The sequence below is a fragment of the Panulirus ornatus genome, chromosome 28, assembly GCF_036320965.1.
Source record: "Panulirus ornatus isolate Po-2019 chromosome 28, ASM3632096v1, whole genome shotgun sequence".
Taxonomy (NCBI): Eukaryota; Metazoa; Arthropoda; class Malacostraca; order Decapoda; family Palinuridae; genus Panulirus; species Panulirus ornatus.
Window position 1 is genome coordinate 9290001 of NC_092251.1, and position 18186 is coordinate 9308186.

Consider the following 18186-nt stretch of genomic DNA (forward strand, 5'->3'; position numbering starts at 1 on the left):
GTATGAAAGAAAGAATATATATATATATATATATATATATATATATATATATATATATATATATATATATATATATATATATATATATATATATATATATATATATATATATAAACGTACATATATAGACACCTAGTATAATTTCCTGCAGCGTTCGCGTATCTCACCATTTCAAAAACATTCTGATGTTAGGCATTAGGCAAGTGCTTCATGCCGTACTCTATCACCAACACTCGGTACAAAAATTTTTTTCCCCTCCCCCTGCATGACACAGACCAGCCTTTCGTGCATGGCCATTCGAATGAAAATGTGAGAGTGTGTGTGTGTGTGTGTGTGTGTGTGTGTGTGTGTTGAATGATTTCCATGTTGACCCAATGCCACACGAGAGAATACTTTACAGTACTGTGGGAAAGAAGTGGGCTAACACTGAAGATAAATGTATTGGTTATAAGGACAGAAATGGGTAGATATTGTGACATTTGGAGTTTGTGAGGTGAAGTTCTTCAAATGAAGAACACACTAGTGGCTTCTGAGGATGTATGGAGGGTACGAAATACATATTATAGAGTCTTACCGATCATAAAAATAGGATTATATGAAGGTTTAAGGAACTTATCTTAAGGAATGCATCGGCTATAAGAAATATATTTGGCTATGAATTGGCTGTAAGAATTAATTTGGCTATAAAGTGAAATGTCCAGCCTGTTAAAAAAAAACATAATCTAACTGGCTATATCGAGCTCTATATTGGCCCTAGAAATGAATTGCCTATAAGAACGCATCTCACTAGTTTTTGGGTCGTTTCAACGCCTGTATGGATACGACTGGTGTCTGTGGAATTCCCTCCACTCGCTAAGTTCCCTCCATGTATGATATAGGCAGGGAGGAAGGTGTGGGTGGAAATTAGAGATTATCATTGCCATTAAAACTCATATTAATCTTCATAGGACAGTGATCTTCTCTGTTTTAATGAAAAAGATTTTGAGTTTTCGGGGCCTGAATATGCAAGAAGGTGAAAGGCGTGCACGGGATAGAGTGAATCGGAACGATTTCGTATACAGGGGTCGACGTGCTGTCAATGGACTGAACCAGAGCATGTGAAGCGGCCGGGATAAGCCATGGAAAGGTCTGTGGGGCTTGGTTGTGCATAGGGAGCTGTGGTTTCGGTACATTGCACATGACAGCTAGAGAATGGATATGAGCGACTGATGCCTTTCTTCGTCTGTTCTTGGCGCTCTCTCGCTCACGCGGGAAAATGACGATGAATTATGAAAACCAAACAAAAACGAATCATACAAATGTACTATGATAATCATACTAATGTCTGTCAGTCCAAAGTGTACTGATTATCTGTTATCTCTGATAATTCTTGACTTGATATACTTGATAACACATGATTATCATAATGAAACGTAGTTTTTACCTTAAACCCTTTATTCTTGAATAACTTTTGATCTACTTATCATCTGATATCTACTTTTGACCCTGCAAAGAATCTACTAATTATCGAATAACCAAAGGCATGAATTGCCTGCCTCCTAGTTACGTAATAATTGCATCAAAAGGGGTTACCTTAATCAGGTAATGAGTGCGTCAAATATTCTAAAAGCGCTCTTATCTGTTTGCCTAAGTGCGAATACGAACCACACTGCCTGATATTAGCTGTAGCATACGTTGGTTATAAGATGGTTATAGCGTGGTTATACCAGTATGTAAATGGGTGTAGCTCGCTAAAGTCCCTGGTCTAGAATACTCCAGCGTAATTTCGCACTCTTTACAAAATGCAATCCGTACTTCCGCTACAAGATGCAATCCGTACTTTCGCTACAAAATGCAATCCGTACTTCCGCTACAAAATGCAATCCGTACTTCCGCTACAAAATGCAATCCGTACTTTCGCTACATAATGCAATCCGTACTTTCGCTACATAATGCAATCCGTGTAGATAATGTGCGGATTTAAGAGCGCAGAAAATTAGCGGTTAAATCTCTGTAAATCCCTGTCGTAAATCTCCCTCCCTCCCTCCCACTCTCTCTCCACCCTCACTCCTCTCGTGTTTATATTCTGGCATCATCACAGCATAATCGTCATCATGGTTTGGTACATTCTCCTAACAGAGTGTTGGACTAGGCTTACACGTGTACCTTGTCTATGTGGTTGGCTGTGTTACAAATTGCATTCACCAACACCATTGGTTATAAGCGTAAAGTGTTGGAACCCATGTAGCTTATAGTGCCGATACAGCGTGAGAGATGACGTTGATGAATGGATATACCACACTATATAGTTGGTTATCTCATCTGTGAACACGTTTTTAAAGCTGGTTGTACCCCTTTTGTAGTGGCTGTACCATTACCGCTCATGTGTTTAGACACATTTGGTTTTATCTCAAGAGGTAAGACTGCTTCTCTTAATGTTGCCATCGATAGATCTGACTCATCGGGAAAAGAAATGGAATGGCTGTTCTCTAAGGCTGGCCACATGTGATGATCGCTTATCAACATTCCTCAGTAATTCACAACTTTCTGTCCAGGTAGGTATGATATGGAATTCATACCTCACTATACACGTTCATCTAAGTATAAGAATTCGTGTATGATACTGTATTACGAAAGATACATCAACTATAGATTTCCTCTCATCTTTTTTTACTTTCCTTACAACGCACTATTGGGGTAGGTTGTCTGCGAAATACTGTTAAGCACATGACTTTCAGATGGTCAAGGTGGGAGATGGAGAATTTTTCTCAGATCATGTGACCGTCCTCTGAAACTCTATGTATCATTAACCTTAAGAATTTCAAGTCGGTCTTGTTGAATTTTGGTATGCGACAAAAACATGTTTCAGAGAATTGGAAAAAAAAATTAGAATATCAAAACAGAAATTCATGGCCTGTTATCAATTAAATATACATCAATTCATTCTAAAGTTTGTCCATTTTCTATAAATGGCTGTTAGGAGTTCTCCTGCACCACTCCCTCCAGTTAGACTCCTGTTTCTCTTTCCCGTTTCTCCTCATCCTACCTCTCCTCTGACTGCCTCACCGTCCAGCCGGATGGGAAAGGATGAGGCACATGTGTGGGGGGAAAAGGGCTGTTGATGAGAGCTGAAGGCCGTGGAAGAACGCTAGAGCCATGTATGTGAAGTACCATGGTTGTGAAGTGGGTCTGAAAGCCGGGTGTAAGAAAGGCAAAGGTTCGTGGGGTCGTTGGAGGAACACAGGAGGCAGGTGTGAGGTGGTATGAAAGCTGGAGCCAGATGTACAAAAAGGAATACTAAGTATCGGGTGTACGAGACGTGGAAACTGTGGGAAAACACCACAATCGCGTATGAAGGATGTGAGATCGGTGAGGGAACACCAGAACTAGGTGTAGAGTGAATCAAAACCCATGATGGTGAGGCAGCAGCCGATCAGATACGAGAGGAGGAGACGCCACGAAAGGATGAGTATCGAGAACCAGGTGTGAGGGAACGACAACAAATCCAGGCGTGAGCGACGAACACAGCGCCCGTGGATGAACGTCAAAGAAGAGGTGTCGCTAGACCCACGCCTCTCTCCAACCCTCCACTCCAGAGGTTATGGACGGATGAGAGAGCCAAGCACAGCAGCCGCCGCCAGCCGTGCGTGTGATGGCAGGGTAAACACGGGGATTCTGAATCGCGTTGACAAAATGTAAAGGTGCAGCCAGCCTCCCGCGAATCGTTATGTTGGGGGAAATTATTCTTACGCCGGGTGGGCGGCGCCCTTGCTTCGTTGACCTGAGGTAAGGACGTGAAGGGGAGGGAGATGAATGGATAGATAGATGGATGGAGGACGGGACGTGCTGTGGAGGAAAATAGATAGGTGGGTAGATAGAGAATAGACGTATAGAGGTGGACTGACTGAATAGTTCGAAGTGTAACGAGAGGAAGATAGACGGAATGATATACGAAATAGATATGGGCCTATTGAAATGAAATAGGGATAGATCTATCACTGCAGAGAGAGAGAGAGAGAGAGAGAGAGAGAGAGAGAGAGAGAGAGAGAGAGAGAGAGAGAGAGAGAGAGATGCACTACTCTCGAATCAAGGAAGGAAGAGATCGAAGGGACGCTAATGACGTACGCCTCACCTAATCCCTAAGTGAAGACGCTAAAAAAAACGCTAATAGACAAACGTTTGCCTTATTTTTTGTGATGCCACAATGAAACAATGGCAGAGCATCAACTGGAAATCCACTATCAAAGTAGCAGCCTCACAAGGGAGTCTTAACTAAGGAGTATGGATGACAATAATGGTATCTCTGATATGACAGTTCCCCCTCGATGACGTTTTCTGCCACTGAAATCTGTGTTCCGTGGTTCCTCGTTTTTTCTGAGATCATCTCATTACAATTAAGTTTCTTGAAAACAATCATAAGTGAAGAGCAGCTGCCTGTAATAATTAACTGGTGCAGACGAATGGAATGAAGTAGATTCCAACTGAAGTACATTGTCACAATAACATGACTTGCCTTCCAAACACAGGAGATTGACCGAAAATGGAGACTTCAAAAGATGAAAAGGAGAAGATTTTATGGGTTTGAAATTAATCGAAAGCTATGAAGCTGACGAGTCATTATGGGGGATTTACAAAGGAGGAAAAATGAAAAGTAAACAGACCTTGTGTTCCTTTACGAGTGGATAAAAACTGATATGTAGGTGACGCGTGTTTTATTCACTGACTGACCACCAGCTTTGGGGAAGTTCACCTGGAAGCAGAACAACCTGCCTATGACTTCGGTCTTCACAAATCGCTTGGCATTTCTCTCTTCAGTTTAAGTCACTTGATAAACGCGCATCCTCTCAACCCCTCAACCAAGAGGGGTGCATATCTATCTATTGGCCAGACGACAGCCCATACGTAAACTGATGTAAACTGTCAAAATCAAGCAGCATATAGGAGGGAAGCCCCAGCCGCGGGGACGGAGTACAAATAACCAAAGTTTATGGAAGTTCGGGTACACTTAGGGACCAACTTTGATGGGGCCGAGGAAGTTGGCAAAGTGAGTTATTAAAGTCTGGGCAAAGTTGTGGTGTTGACCGTCACCCTGAGGTTCGTTAACACTCCAGGTCAGCCAAGAGGCGAGGAGCAGTGTACAGCTCCCTGTAGGTATAGAGGCATTTACTTTTAGGGTGAGGCGAGGAGCAGTGTACAGCTCCCTGTAGGTATAGAGGCATTTACTTTTAGGGTGAGGCGAGGAGCAGTGTACAGCTCCCTGTAGGTATAGAGGCATTTACTTTTAGGGTGGCTTAGATTTAGGTACTTGTGTCATCGCACTCTGTCTCATTTTGGGTTACGCCCTGAGTTGAAGAAGGGAGGCTGTGTGGTTGACGAGAAGGGAGGAGAGGTCGTTATGTAAGGATCTTTCGCTCGAGAAGAGTCCATCTTGGTCTTGCTGCTGATTGTAGCGCAACCACAAGGTTATAAATGTCCCAGAAGGGGTTCCTTGGGCTACAGATAATATTTAGTTACGTATTTCAAGTTTCTTTTTTTCCTTACGTTAATCTGACTGAGTCATTTTCACTCATACTCTTATATCCATTCACAGACAGACACCTACACACCCACACACACACCCACACACACACACACAGACACTGAGGCACATTCATCACACGCAACCAAAGGGAAGAGGCAGAAAGAACGGCACTGAAGGAGGAATCTTGCCAGACATTATCTCTTTTTCCATGACCAAAACTAATTCCCACACTCTCTCCACAGGCCTGTCTAAGGGCTACCATGACAACCAGCAGGACTTCGAGTACCGGGACTACTACTATGACCAGGAGGCGGGGTCGGAACCCCCCACCTTCCTAGCGCGACCCCAGACCTTCACAGTGGAGGTGGGCCAGTCCGTCATCATCCCGTGCGACGTCGACAACCCAGGTCGGTTTTTACCTCTCTCTCTCTCTCTCTCTCTCTCTCTCTCTCTCTCTCTCTCTCTCTCTCTCTCTCTCTCTCTCTCTCAGCCGCATTGCTGCTGCTGCTCTCGTGAGTTGTCTACACCCCTGCCTACAGCCAAGGCTTGGGCCCGTGGCACGCGCCACATACCATGACCAGATCAAATGAACTGGGGTGGAGCGGTGAGCGTCCCTGACCGTGACGCATTCGCGGTGCCGTCCAGGATCGAGCGCTTAGGTTCCAGTCCTGGTTGTGGCAGTCGGTCCACAGTTCACTCCGGCTGTTCATCCACTTCCTGCTCTTGATCTGATCTCCACCGTACACAAGACATCCTATATAACTGCCTATGATACCACACGTCAACTAACCTAACCACACCAAACTTGATGGAACCTACGCCTAACCTGACCAAATCGAATCAAAACGAACTCAACCAAAGGTACCATTCCTAACCCAGTGTCGTCCGTACTTACTCCAGAAATGGAAAGCCGATTCGGATGCCCTCTGGTTAGTACTTAAACACGCTTTTTTTGGTGTGATCATTGAGCTTTATTATTTCTATTTTCATTTCTGACGGTTGTTCGGCAACTAGATCTTTAAACAGCATGATTAAAAAACTGCAATTGATGTAATGTTTGGTCCTGAATGCATTCTATCAGCATATACTCTGTAGATATTGTTATCAAAACGTATTTTGTGGGGTAAGTGTGAATATTGATGCCATTACATATTGTAAGACTGATAAAAACAAACTGTATTTAATGTAATGAGATATGGTAAGACTACAGTAACAATGATGTGTATCTACTTATTTAGTATACTTATATTTGGTGTAATCAGATAAGACTACAGTAACAATGATCTGTATCTACTTAATTAGTATACTTGTATTTGGTGTAATCAGATAAGACTACAGTAACAATGATCTATATCTACTTATTTAGTATACTTGTATCTGGTGCAATTAGATAAGATAACATTAACAATGATCTGTATCTACTTATCTAGTATACTTGTATTTGGTGTAATTAGATAAGACTACAGTAACAATAAGATAAGACAATATTATCAATAATCTGTATCTAATTATTTCGTATGTGAAGAGAACAGTTTGCTATCTACAACAGGGGGATACCATGGCCTTTCATCTATGCTCATTTTGGTCTCTCTCTCTGGCTCTACGCTCCTTCCTCAGGCGGGAAGCTGAGGCTGATCATCAAGAAGGTGCCAGCCAGCGGTGGCAGCGAGAAGTTGATATCCGTCGGGAGTGACAAAGTGGCGCCAGACCCACGAATGACGGTGGATGGGTCGCGCCTCACCATCTCCCACACTCGGCCCCGAGACGCTGGAACCTTCATCTGCCAGTTCGACCTGGAACCTCCCGTGCAGCTGCGACACACCCTGGACGTCCAGTACGCGCCCTCAGTCAGGACGATGGTGCCTCCCGAGCAGCATGTGGCCAAAGACAAGAGCGTGACCCTCGAGTGTAAAGCGCATGGTAACCCCGAGCCGATCATCCGCTGGTCTCGTCAGGAAGGTCCTCTTCCTTCTGGGCAACACAGTCAACAGGTCAGTGGCCACAGATGCTTAACACTCACGTATCTACATCCAATGGAGTCCAGGGTCTCAATGTATTTACTTCACTTTACTTTCACTGACCGAGTAATCAAGCGATAAGGTTAGCAAAGGAAGAGGTAGACGTGGCCGTTGGAGGCTCAAGGAAGACGAGTTGTGACGTCTATTTCCTCCTCTCCACCGCTAAGCTTTGGATTTCTTAAAATTATGTTTTCCCGAACAGGTTCTACATACATCTCAAAATCTCATATTCTCTCCTTCTTTTCTCCTCATCTCGTTACTTTTCTCACCTTTTCTTGATATCTGTATAACGTTAATGGCTTCGTGGAGAAATTTCCTTCGTAATTGGAGTCTTCGACATGAAATGAATCAGTGATAAGAAGAGCAATCACCCATCCGGCCTCTGCTCATTATTTATTACTCTCTGACATTTTACCCGAAGGTGAGGCATCATATCCCCAACAGGGCCACAGGCTGACGCTGGAGAGGGTGGACCGTCACATGGAGGGCACGTACTTGTGTACTGCTGACAACGGCATCGGTGAGCCAGCCTCGGCCGCCATGTCCCTCACCGTCGAGTACCCGCCAGAGATCATCACACAACAGGTGAGTCCCCCACCACCCGTGGCAACAGGTGAGTCCCCCACCACCCGTGGCAACAGGTGAGTCACCCACCACCCGTGGCAACAGGTGAGTCACCACCCCTGGCAACAAGTGAGTCACCACCCCTGGCAACAGGTGAGTCCCCACCCCTGGAAACAGGTGAGTCTCCCCTGGCAACAGGTGAGTCCCCACCCCTGGCAACAGGTGAGTTCCCCCCTGGCAACAGGTGAGTCACCACCCCTGGCAACAGGTGAGTCCCCCGCCTGGCAACAGATGAGTCTCCCCTGGTAATAGGTGAGTCCCCCTAGCAACAGGTGAGTCTCCCCTGGCAACAGGTGAGTCTCCCCTGGCAACAGGTGAGTCCCCCTAGCAACAGGTGAGTCACCACCCCTGGCAACAGGTGAGTCACCACCCCTGGCAACAGGTGAGTCACCACCCCTGGCAACAGGTGAGTCTCTCTCCTGGCAACAGGTGAGTCTCTCTCCTGGCAACAGGTGAGTCCCTTGGCCATCTGCCGTGCCCCCTGCGACATGCTGTGTCTGGTCGAGGTAGATATGCCAACACTGCCAGAGATGATATACCGTGCTAGTGTCTGTGTCTTTTTTCCTCTAACATCTTTCCTTTGCACTAGGGCCTTTCTCGAAACTTAAAAATTCTCGAAAAAAAAAGAGAGACTCAAAGACCCTTAGTTCTGAGGGTAAGTCGATCCTGTGACGTATTGTAGAGATAAAACGAGACAAAACTTGTTTCCTCAGTCCATCGTGAGGACGGGCGAGGGCGACCAGGTCGAGCTGGTGTGTGTGGTGCACGGCCGACCACCGCCCGACGTAGTGTGGACTCACAAAGGCCATCCACTGCCTGACACCCTCATGGACACCCAGCTGCACCTTCCCCAACAGCAGCAACAGCAGCAACAGCAACAGCAGCAGCAGCAGCAGCAGCCCTCCTCCCGCACCCACACCACCTACGACGCCCACCTGAGCCAGACCCACGTAGCCCACCGCCACACGCTCACCATCGATCAAGTCACGGAAAAGGACTTCGGGGAATACGTGTGCATCGCTGAGAACGCCCACGGTCAGAAGAACGCTCTGATACAGATGACAGGTAAGACATAGATCCCAACTGTCTGTCTTACTCCAGAGACAGAGGTAAGACATAGATCCCAATTGTCTGTCTTACTCCAGAGACAGACGTAAAGTTCTTTTCACACTTAAGATTATCCAAGGGAAAACATACAGGTTTGCATCGGCAGATGACGTGTTCCACAGACACTCATATCATTATAACCACTAAGTCCTTCTACTAGTATTAACGCAGTGAATGAGAGGGGTATATACAGAGGGCAAGACGCGTGCTGGGAGGGAGTTCCTCTGCTCGAAGGCGCGTAGAAGACAAGAGTTGGGAAATTTCTGCACCATTCAAATCTGAAGTACACATACAGCAGAACTGGCATAGGATATTGACACGGCAGCAAAAGCTTGTTACAGAGTACTGTCTGGCCAGCAGAGTATTATAACATCACGAGCAAATCAGATATGGATGAGAGAAAGTCAGAGTGTTGAGCACTTATGATAGGTTTCATAGTGCAGACTCCTTAGGTGATCATAGGGCTCTGTGCAACAAGCGAGTGGAAAAGGACATTGCAAATTACACCAGCCATGAAACACATTCTCCATAGGTACTATGATGAGGCACTTCATAATGTCTTTCTCTAATGTTGGTGGAGTTTTGAATGTTGTGTCACGTTCCCTCTGCCTCACTAGGTCTACCGAAGATACCTCAAGTGACGAGCAGCCCCACCGGAGGGGAGAGCAACAGGTATACCCTCACTTGGGAGACGGAGAGCTACGATCGCATCACCGAGTTCCTCATCAAGTACCGCAAGACCCACCTAGGGGCATGGCAGGTGAGTACCTTAACACCAGTCCTCACACCTGGGAGGCGTGGAAGGTGAGTATCCGCCACCAGTCCTCACACTTGGAGCGTGGAAGATGAGCGCCTACCACCAGTCCTCACACCGTGGAAGATGAGCGCCTACCACCAGTTCTCATACCTGGGGGCGTGTGGCAGGTGAGTAAGTTACCAGTCCTCACACCTGGGGCTTGGAAGGTGAGTACCATCAACCCTCGTCCTATAGGGATGTCATACGTAAGCATATAAACCCCAGTCCTCACACTTGGGGACATTACTCATAAGTACCTTCCACCGATCCTCACAACTTGTGTAATGTCTTTAATAAGTCTCTGGTTGCTCAGTTCTTTTCGGTGTATAATGTACCTTCATCACTAGACTGGTTTGAAAACTTGTGATCAAATCACCCCTTACTCTCCTCTCTTTTGTCGTGAAGAACTCTATGGGTTCTGGCCTCTCACCGTAAGCCAGACTCTCTTAATCATGGTATCGTTCGCGTTTTCACGCTCTAGGCCTTCCCCATTAGTGTGGTGACCAGACTTGAGAAGCATATTCTAAAATGGGGTTCACTCCCTCATAGAAGTCTGATTAGGTTTTTTGACACCTGAACCCCTTTCTCTAAAATGGGGTTCACTTCCTTATAGAAGTCTGATTAGGTTTTTTGACACCTGAACCCCTTTCTCTAAAATGGGGTTCACTTCCTTATAGAAGTCTGATTAGGTTTTTTGACACCTGAACCCCTTTCTCTAAATTGGGGATCACTCCCTCACAGAAGTCTGATTAGGTTTTTTGACACCTGAACCCCTTTCTCGAAATCCTTGTAATATCTTAGGCAAGTATTCCTTTCCAGGTAATCAAACATTTGTTTACTGATTATCTTTTCCAATATCTTAATAGCACTCGTTATGAGGACTGGTCTGCAGTTCAGCAGCAGCTGTTCCCCAGTCTATCTTACTGATGTAGGGGCCATAACGTCTACCACGGTGTAAACACTTTTAAAAATTGTCATTCAGCTTCTAATGTGTCTTAACATCATCCTATACAACTTTTCCCTGTGAACTCTTTCCCTGATTGGCTACTATTTAACTGACGACATTCTATTGAAGAATTGATCTAAAGGTTTCGTATCACCTCCTGCCTTGTCTGTCAACAGTATTTTTTTTTTTCAAAGAATCTCTGTTCCACCAGTATTATTCTGCCATGTTCATTGCTTGTTCTCTTATACCTTTCATATTCTGGTTAGCTAATGAGCCTCCCATATCTTCTTCGTTGTACAGCCAAAGCTCTTTCAATTTTTTGACACATTCGTTTTCACTGAGCTACATACGTAGATCTATCTCCCTTTAACTTCCACTTTGCGTCTGTAACTAATGTTCAAATTCCTTCAGCTTAAAATTCTTATGGCCTTTCATAACGCTGAACTGTCATGGCTATGCCAACCCATCATCCAACATATGTTTCCACAATAATGAGTTCATCATTTTTGTAGTTTCTACAATTATCATAGCTTGTATAAATCTAGTTTTATCGTGTGTGTGTGTGTGTGTGTGTGTGTGTGTGTGTGTGTGTGTGTAGCTCAGGCCCAAGCAGCCAATTAACAACCATCTCCAAAAAGTTGTTCCTCTCCAACAGTCTCAGAAATCATAGTAGTCTTCTCTTTCTAAGACACACACACACACACCACCACAGCTGGATCCTCCTCCATTTCTGCAGAGGAACCGCACCATGGTCATGGCTGGCGCCTGGGAGAACGTCTCCAAGGTGGTTGACTCCGAGGTGGTGACGGAGGGCCGGCGGCACTTCATGGTCTACACGCTGGAGGGGCTGGAGGTGGCCACGGATTACGTCGCCGTCGTCAGGGTCAGAAACAAGTACGGCTGGTCTGCTGAGTCAGAGAACTTCTCCTTCTCCACCAAGAAAGGTTGGTAGAGTCAGATAACCTCTCCTCCTTCGTCAGGAAAAGGTGAGGTTCAGTTGGTCGGTAGAATCAGACAACCTCTCCTTCTTCGTCAGGAAAAGGTGAGGTTCAGGTGGTTGGTAGAGTCAGATAACCTCTCCTTCTTCGTCAGGAAAAGGTGAGGTTTAGTTGGTTGGTAGAATCAGACAACCTCTCCTTCTTCGTGAAAAGGTGAGGTTCAGTTGGTTGGTAGAATCAGACGACCTCTCCTTCTTCAAGAAAAGGTAAGGTTCAGGTGGCTGGTAGAGTCAGACGACCTCTCCTTCAAAAAAAGGTAAGGTTCAGGTGGTTGGTAGAATCAGACGACCTCTCCTACCTCGTCAGGAAAAGCTGAGGTTCAGGTGGTTGGTAGAGAGAGGCAACCTTCCCTTCACCAAGAAAGGTCATGGCTCAAGTAGTGTCCCCTTATAGACCAAGAAAGGTATGGTTCAGGTGGCGGGTTCTTGTCTATTTCCATTTACTTTCTGACCTTCGTCATTAGATATTTCATAGAAACATCAGTTGCTTATGAGAATCAATAACAAAGCCAGCTCATCTGACTAAAACTGTAGGTAATGATTGTCTCTCCGACTGGGATTCAGGAGGAAAAACAACATATCTCAAAATGTGTGGTTATCGTCTGCTTGTGTGTGTCTCTTCTTAGTCTCTGAAATATCCAAACTGTATAGATTCTACCGAGAGACTGAGGTCATATCATCAAGTTTCGATATGACATCTAATTATCTTACTTCTGCATTTGAATTAGCTCCATCTTCCACTCTGTTTCGTCAATACAATTGCTTGTAATTAATTATATTTCTAATTTTTTTGCCATGGCATTCAAGAACTTCATGGAAATTGCCTCTACAGCAATTCTCACTGTGTTGTCTTCCCCGTTCTGTCATTACAGTGATGGCAGTCCTGCCCTCCACCAGCGGAGCGAGATGCCAGACCACAGCTTCGGGGTTCACCCTCCTCCTCCTGCTGTCGCTCCTCCTCGCCCCCTTATAGTAACAGAGCCTCGCTGATGGGGAGGTTCTCCCAGCCACAACCCGCCCAAGACAAGCACTACCACTGGAGGTGGTGACATGTGTATGTGTATGTGTGTGTGTGTGTGTGTGAGTGACGCGAGGGTTTTGGCTACGTCGCCTACGCTGTAGAGACGAGTTCTTCAGAGACAATATTTTTTCCTTTCCTCTTGACAGGACTTCGCCCATCGTGATGAGACTTGCCATGGATTCTCATGCAATGTGACCAGAGTGCGACCCTCCTGTTTTTCACAACCTGGGGGATGTCTGTGTGGGCAGTCATGTCGGTGACAGATAACGACATGGGATGTGATATCTATACACTGGAAAACACTATCTTAGGTGTCCCGTGAAACAGAGTCAGATTTCAAGAAACGAGTCACTGTTACTGTGCCACACGTGTGGTTAACTTAATGGAGGAAGGAGTAAGAAATGCTCGCAACTCTTCAGTCTCTTCGAACTCACAGTCCACTGCAGCGGAGGAAGATGCCTGTGGAGGAAGTCATTTGCAAGAACACCTCCCGTGCTGCAAGGCCAACTCGTGGCAGCAAGTAGCCGTGTGTAGGAGATCTGTCCAGTCCAGGGTGGCATTCAAGACTAACTCATGTGTGGCGATCGCCAATTCATCGCGTGGTTGATGTAACATCATCTCCTAGAATGGAGATAGCTTATCATTGCTGTAGTCTTTTCTTTCCTCATATTTTTTTGTCTTTTTTAATGTGAAGTCTGTTCTTTTTTTCATTTTCTGTTTAAACAGAACGGTGTAAAGTGTTTGGAAGTGAACCAACACTATCTTCACCTCATCTGGGCTCTGATAATCCAGACAGATGTCGATGGTGTACTAGATCATTCTGCTGTCGCTGAGGATGGATGTATATACGTGAACGGCGCTCACTAACGATAAGGGGCGTAGACACATGCGCCGTCTGATGCGCAGAAGCAAACAATCTATTAAGTGTGTATTGGTGCGCGCGTCATCAGTGTGTCCTGTCATCCAATAGCCTTTTCTCCATTATATATATATATATATATATATATATATATATATATATATATATATATATATATATATATATATATATATATATATATATATGTATATATATACACCAGATACGAAGACCTGTCGAAGGCTAATATCACGTATATCACAGACCACGACAGCGAGAAAAATGAAGTATACTATGTAACCTTTGCTACAATAATTGTGCTTTACTCTGCGTGCCAAGGCTGTTACTTAGGCTTCGTGACTACTGGCAGTTGCCCAATATCTTGTGTCATCATGACGAGTGTCTTCTGATGTTAAGGGCAATGCCAGATCTCTGGTTTCTAGTTGTTAAGTGTGTGAATTAATATAAGATTAAAACAAATGAGAATCGATGAGGTAAAGGTTTGAGTGTGTGTATATATATCTATATGGTATGGACGAGTGGTTTCTGAATCCGTGTGTGTGTTTAAAGAACAGTGGAAACATGAGCATTCGAAACCATATACCAGTCTATTTCTCTCCCTGGTGATTAGTACGTAACACTACAGACATTGCTGTGCAGAACTGAACAGATATCGTTGTGACATGTCCAAGATTATATGACCAAGTTAATGGTTCGAAGTTCCTTCGACTCAGCAACGACGACATGGTATTTGAAGCTTTGGTTCCCACCTCGTCCCGAGGAAGTAAAGCCAAGCCCCGTGTCTCTATGTGGAATTGTGTTGACGACGAACTTTTTCCAATTTGGTTCAAGTAAATTGGCGCTAATCCTCTCCGTGTCCCCCACAACTCCCCTCCTCCTTGGCTGAGATACAACCATTGTCTCGTAGACTGGGGATGTCAGTCAGCTTTTCCACACTTGTGTGTGTGATGATGATGAAAGGATTTGATCCTGAACAACAAAAGGTTAGGGTGAAGTGGTGGCATCCGACCCTCCCTCACTTAAGTCTTGGAGGACTGTGGCATCCAACCCTCCCCACCTTACGCCTTGGAGGACTCTCGTAAATTATTTCTTTTTCTAAGACTTCCCCAAAACAGAAAACAAAGATCCACAGGTTAAACCAAGACGCGAGGGTCCTCCCTTCTGTGGCTACAGAAGGAAATGAATCAACAGGAAGATCTGAGGGTAAATTAAACCCAAATATTCTGGAGTCTGGATCCCATTTGGAGCAAGTGATGTATCGCTATACCCAACCATCATATCTGAAACTCAAATTCAACTGAATCCAGGATCAGACATACGACTGAATTCTATTGGTGTATTTTCTTATAGTCTCCAAACGTAACAATTGGCCTTACTCGGGACTACACTCAAAATCAAATCATGAAACCAAGCTATTCCATCGTGAAATACATCAGTTCTTCCATCAAGTTTGAGCTGATGTTTAACACAATATCTAAAGATGATTACCATCTCCCACACCCCTGTGCCACCTGCGTAACTCCACGTACACCTGAGCTAAATCCGACAAAGCATTAGAAATAATGAAAGGAAGGAGGAGGAGGAGGAGCAAGAAGAGGAGGAGGAGGAGGGACAGAGTAAGGACACATACCGTATCCACCGTAGGGAAGAGAAGACCTCACCAACGCGTCAGTACCACGCCCTCAGGGAAGTGTGACATACAAGTGTTACCCCTCACATTTCGATGCAGGTTCTGCTCCGTAAGTGTTACTACATGTTGCGCCATACCGAAGGCGTCTTTCCATCGCACCAAATAAACATTCAGGCCAGTTACTCACGTGTCATGAGGGTCTTTGATGAGGCATGTGTTGATGCTGAAGGATTTGAGGGTTGAAGGAGGCCAGTCGGTGTTCTTACTGACCCCCATCACCTGATGAAGGTGGCTTCCTATAAGCTCTTCTTCTTCACAGATGGTGAGAGAGAGAGGGGGTGTTTGGTCTCGGAACGGGACTTTCACTCACTCCTGGAACCAAATTTTCTGGATGAAACCTGAGTTGAAATCTTGTGAGAGAATGTAACTAATAAGATTTTTTTATATGAGTACATCTATAAATACGACATTAAACCTTTCGATGGATGTGAAATGAGCCTTAGAAAAAAAGAAATAGTGAAACATGATGATTTAAAAACGCGAGTCATGAGATATGTGGCCAAAGTCTGTCCCATGTCACCACAGTCAGCAATATATCTGTCATCACGTAGACAAGACAGAAGACCAAACAAACTTCCTACGTGAAGACAGAAGTCACACAAACTTCCAACGTGAAGACAGAAGTCACACAAACTTCCAACGTGAAGACAGAAGCCACACAAACTTCCAACGTGAAGACAGAAGTCAAACAAACCTCCTACGTGAAGACAGAAGTCACACAAACTTCCTACGTGAAGACAGAAGTCAAACAAACTTCCAACGTGAAGACAGAAGTCAAACAAACTTCCAACGTGAAGACAGAAGTCACACAAACTTCCTACGTGAAGACAGAAGTCACACAAACTTCCTACGTGAAGACAGAAGTCACACAAACTTCCTACGTGAAGACAGAAGTCAAACAAACCTCCTACGTGAGGACAGAAGTCACACAAACTTCCTACGTGAGGACAGAAGTCAAACAAACTTCCTACGTGAAGACAGAAGTCACACAAACTTCTCTTCTTTAAGAGAGGCTCATGGTATCAATCATCATAGTGTAGCATTTAAGACTTGGGTGTTAACAGAAGCTTTCTAATGACCATTAAACTAAGGAGATAATTTGTATGTAACTGTATGATATGTTTTTATCAATAAAAGACATAAAAAAAAAAAGAGTGATGAGTTACATTGGTGGGTCCTTCGGGGACATGAAGTTCATCAGCTACGTGGGAGATTCGTCGACCTATAAGGTAAGGGAGGAAGCTCAATGATCATTTAACTATTGTCATTTATCTATGTCAGTGACGGAAGCAAATAAAAATGAAATATACTTTAAGTCAACCACAGGATTACATATATATATATATATATATATATATATATATATATATATATATATATATATATATATATATATATATATATATATATATATATATGGATAAATGAATACGCCACAATGCTCAAAAATAAAGTAGCACGGACGTACACACAAAATGCACACATCCACTCCCTTTTTCACTAAAACCTGTTTGATCTCCTAAACAAATGGAAAACAACGTGGAAATCGCCACCCACCGATGTATTCATTGGTCATAGAACGGAGGAGACTCGTGGGGTGAGAGAGAGAGAGAGAGAGAGAGAGAGAGAGAGAGAGAGAGAGAGAGAGAGAGAGAGAGAGAGAGAGAGAGAGAGAGAGAGAGAGAAAATTTACTCACCTCTCCCCTTTGTTTTCCCCGCTTCAACGAGATGGACTGCAATTATTCTCATTTTCTTTCGCTTTGCTTGATAATATCCATATATATATATATATATATATATATATATATATATATATATATATATATATATATATATATATATATATATATATATATACATTGCACCATCTACGAGAGCCTACACATCCTCCATACTCGCACATACTACACACTCATTTTAGGTTTCAGAACATGCCCTGGAAGCCTGCCAGGTCACAACAGAACACGCCCTGAGAGTCGTCCAGGTCACAGAATGTGCCCTACGAGCCACTCCAGGCCACAGCACGCGACCAGACGGTGCACCAGCCCTTCCCTCGAGGGAGACAGACACCAACACAGTGTTATGGGAAGAACCGGGGAATTTTGAGCTCGACCATAACTTCCATTTATGAGGGACACAGACACTAGCTGAACAGTAACCTCTGCCGCCCAGGAAACATAATGCAATTTGAATTTTCCTCCCTCGCACGTGGAGTTTAGATTTCAAGTCGAATTGCATTTGCATTTTTTCGCCATGAACCTCAGTTATCATAGTCGAGGCTGAGGGGGAACTTTTCTCTTTACTGTGGATAAACTTACCCAGGGAGGACCATGACTGTCCCAAGTAGCCAGATTAGTATGTGAGGCTCGGTGTATTGTGGGTAGTTCTTTGCGGAGGCGGTTGAAGGAAGGAAGGAAGGAAGGAAGGAAAGGGGAGCCCTCCTCCTCTTGGCCCTTGTGGTGAGTGGTACTGGTCTTGTGGCAGGTGGGTGCTCGATGCATGTCTGGTGGAAGGAGGAGGAGGAGGAGGAGGAGAGGTCTTGAAGTAGGTGTGCCCGAGGGAGGTTCATGGTGCATTTGTGGTCAAGGAGAACCCAGTGTCCCGTTG

At 44.6% G+C, this 18186-nt stretch overlaps 1 protein-coding gene across 1 annotated transcript in view; it reads left to right on the plus strand.

Moving 5' to 3' along the window:
- LOC139757829 (protein amalgam-like) overlaps positions 1 to 14539 on the plus strand; it is a 138646-nt gene extending 124107 nt beyond the window's left edge. Inside the window, exons 2-8 of the mRNA XM_071678720.1 lie at positions 5743 to 5907; positions 7118 to 7491; positions 7963 to 8103; positions 8856 to 9207; positions 9867 to 10009; positions 11728 to 11935; positions 12861 to 14539. Of these exons, the coding sequence (XP_071534821.1) occupies positions 5743 to 5907; positions 7118 to 7491; positions 7963 to 8103; positions 8856 to 9207; positions 9867 to 10009; positions 11728 to 11935; positions 12861 to 12961 (1484 nt within the window). The 3' untranslated portion in view covers positions 12962 to 14539. The remainder of the gene's footprint in view (positions 1 to 5742; positions 5908 to 7117; positions 7492 to 7962; positions 8104 to 8855; positions 9208 to 9866; positions 10010 to 11727; positions 11936 to 12860) is intronic.
- The last annotated feature ends 3647 nt before the right edge of the window (positions 14540 to 18186 follow it).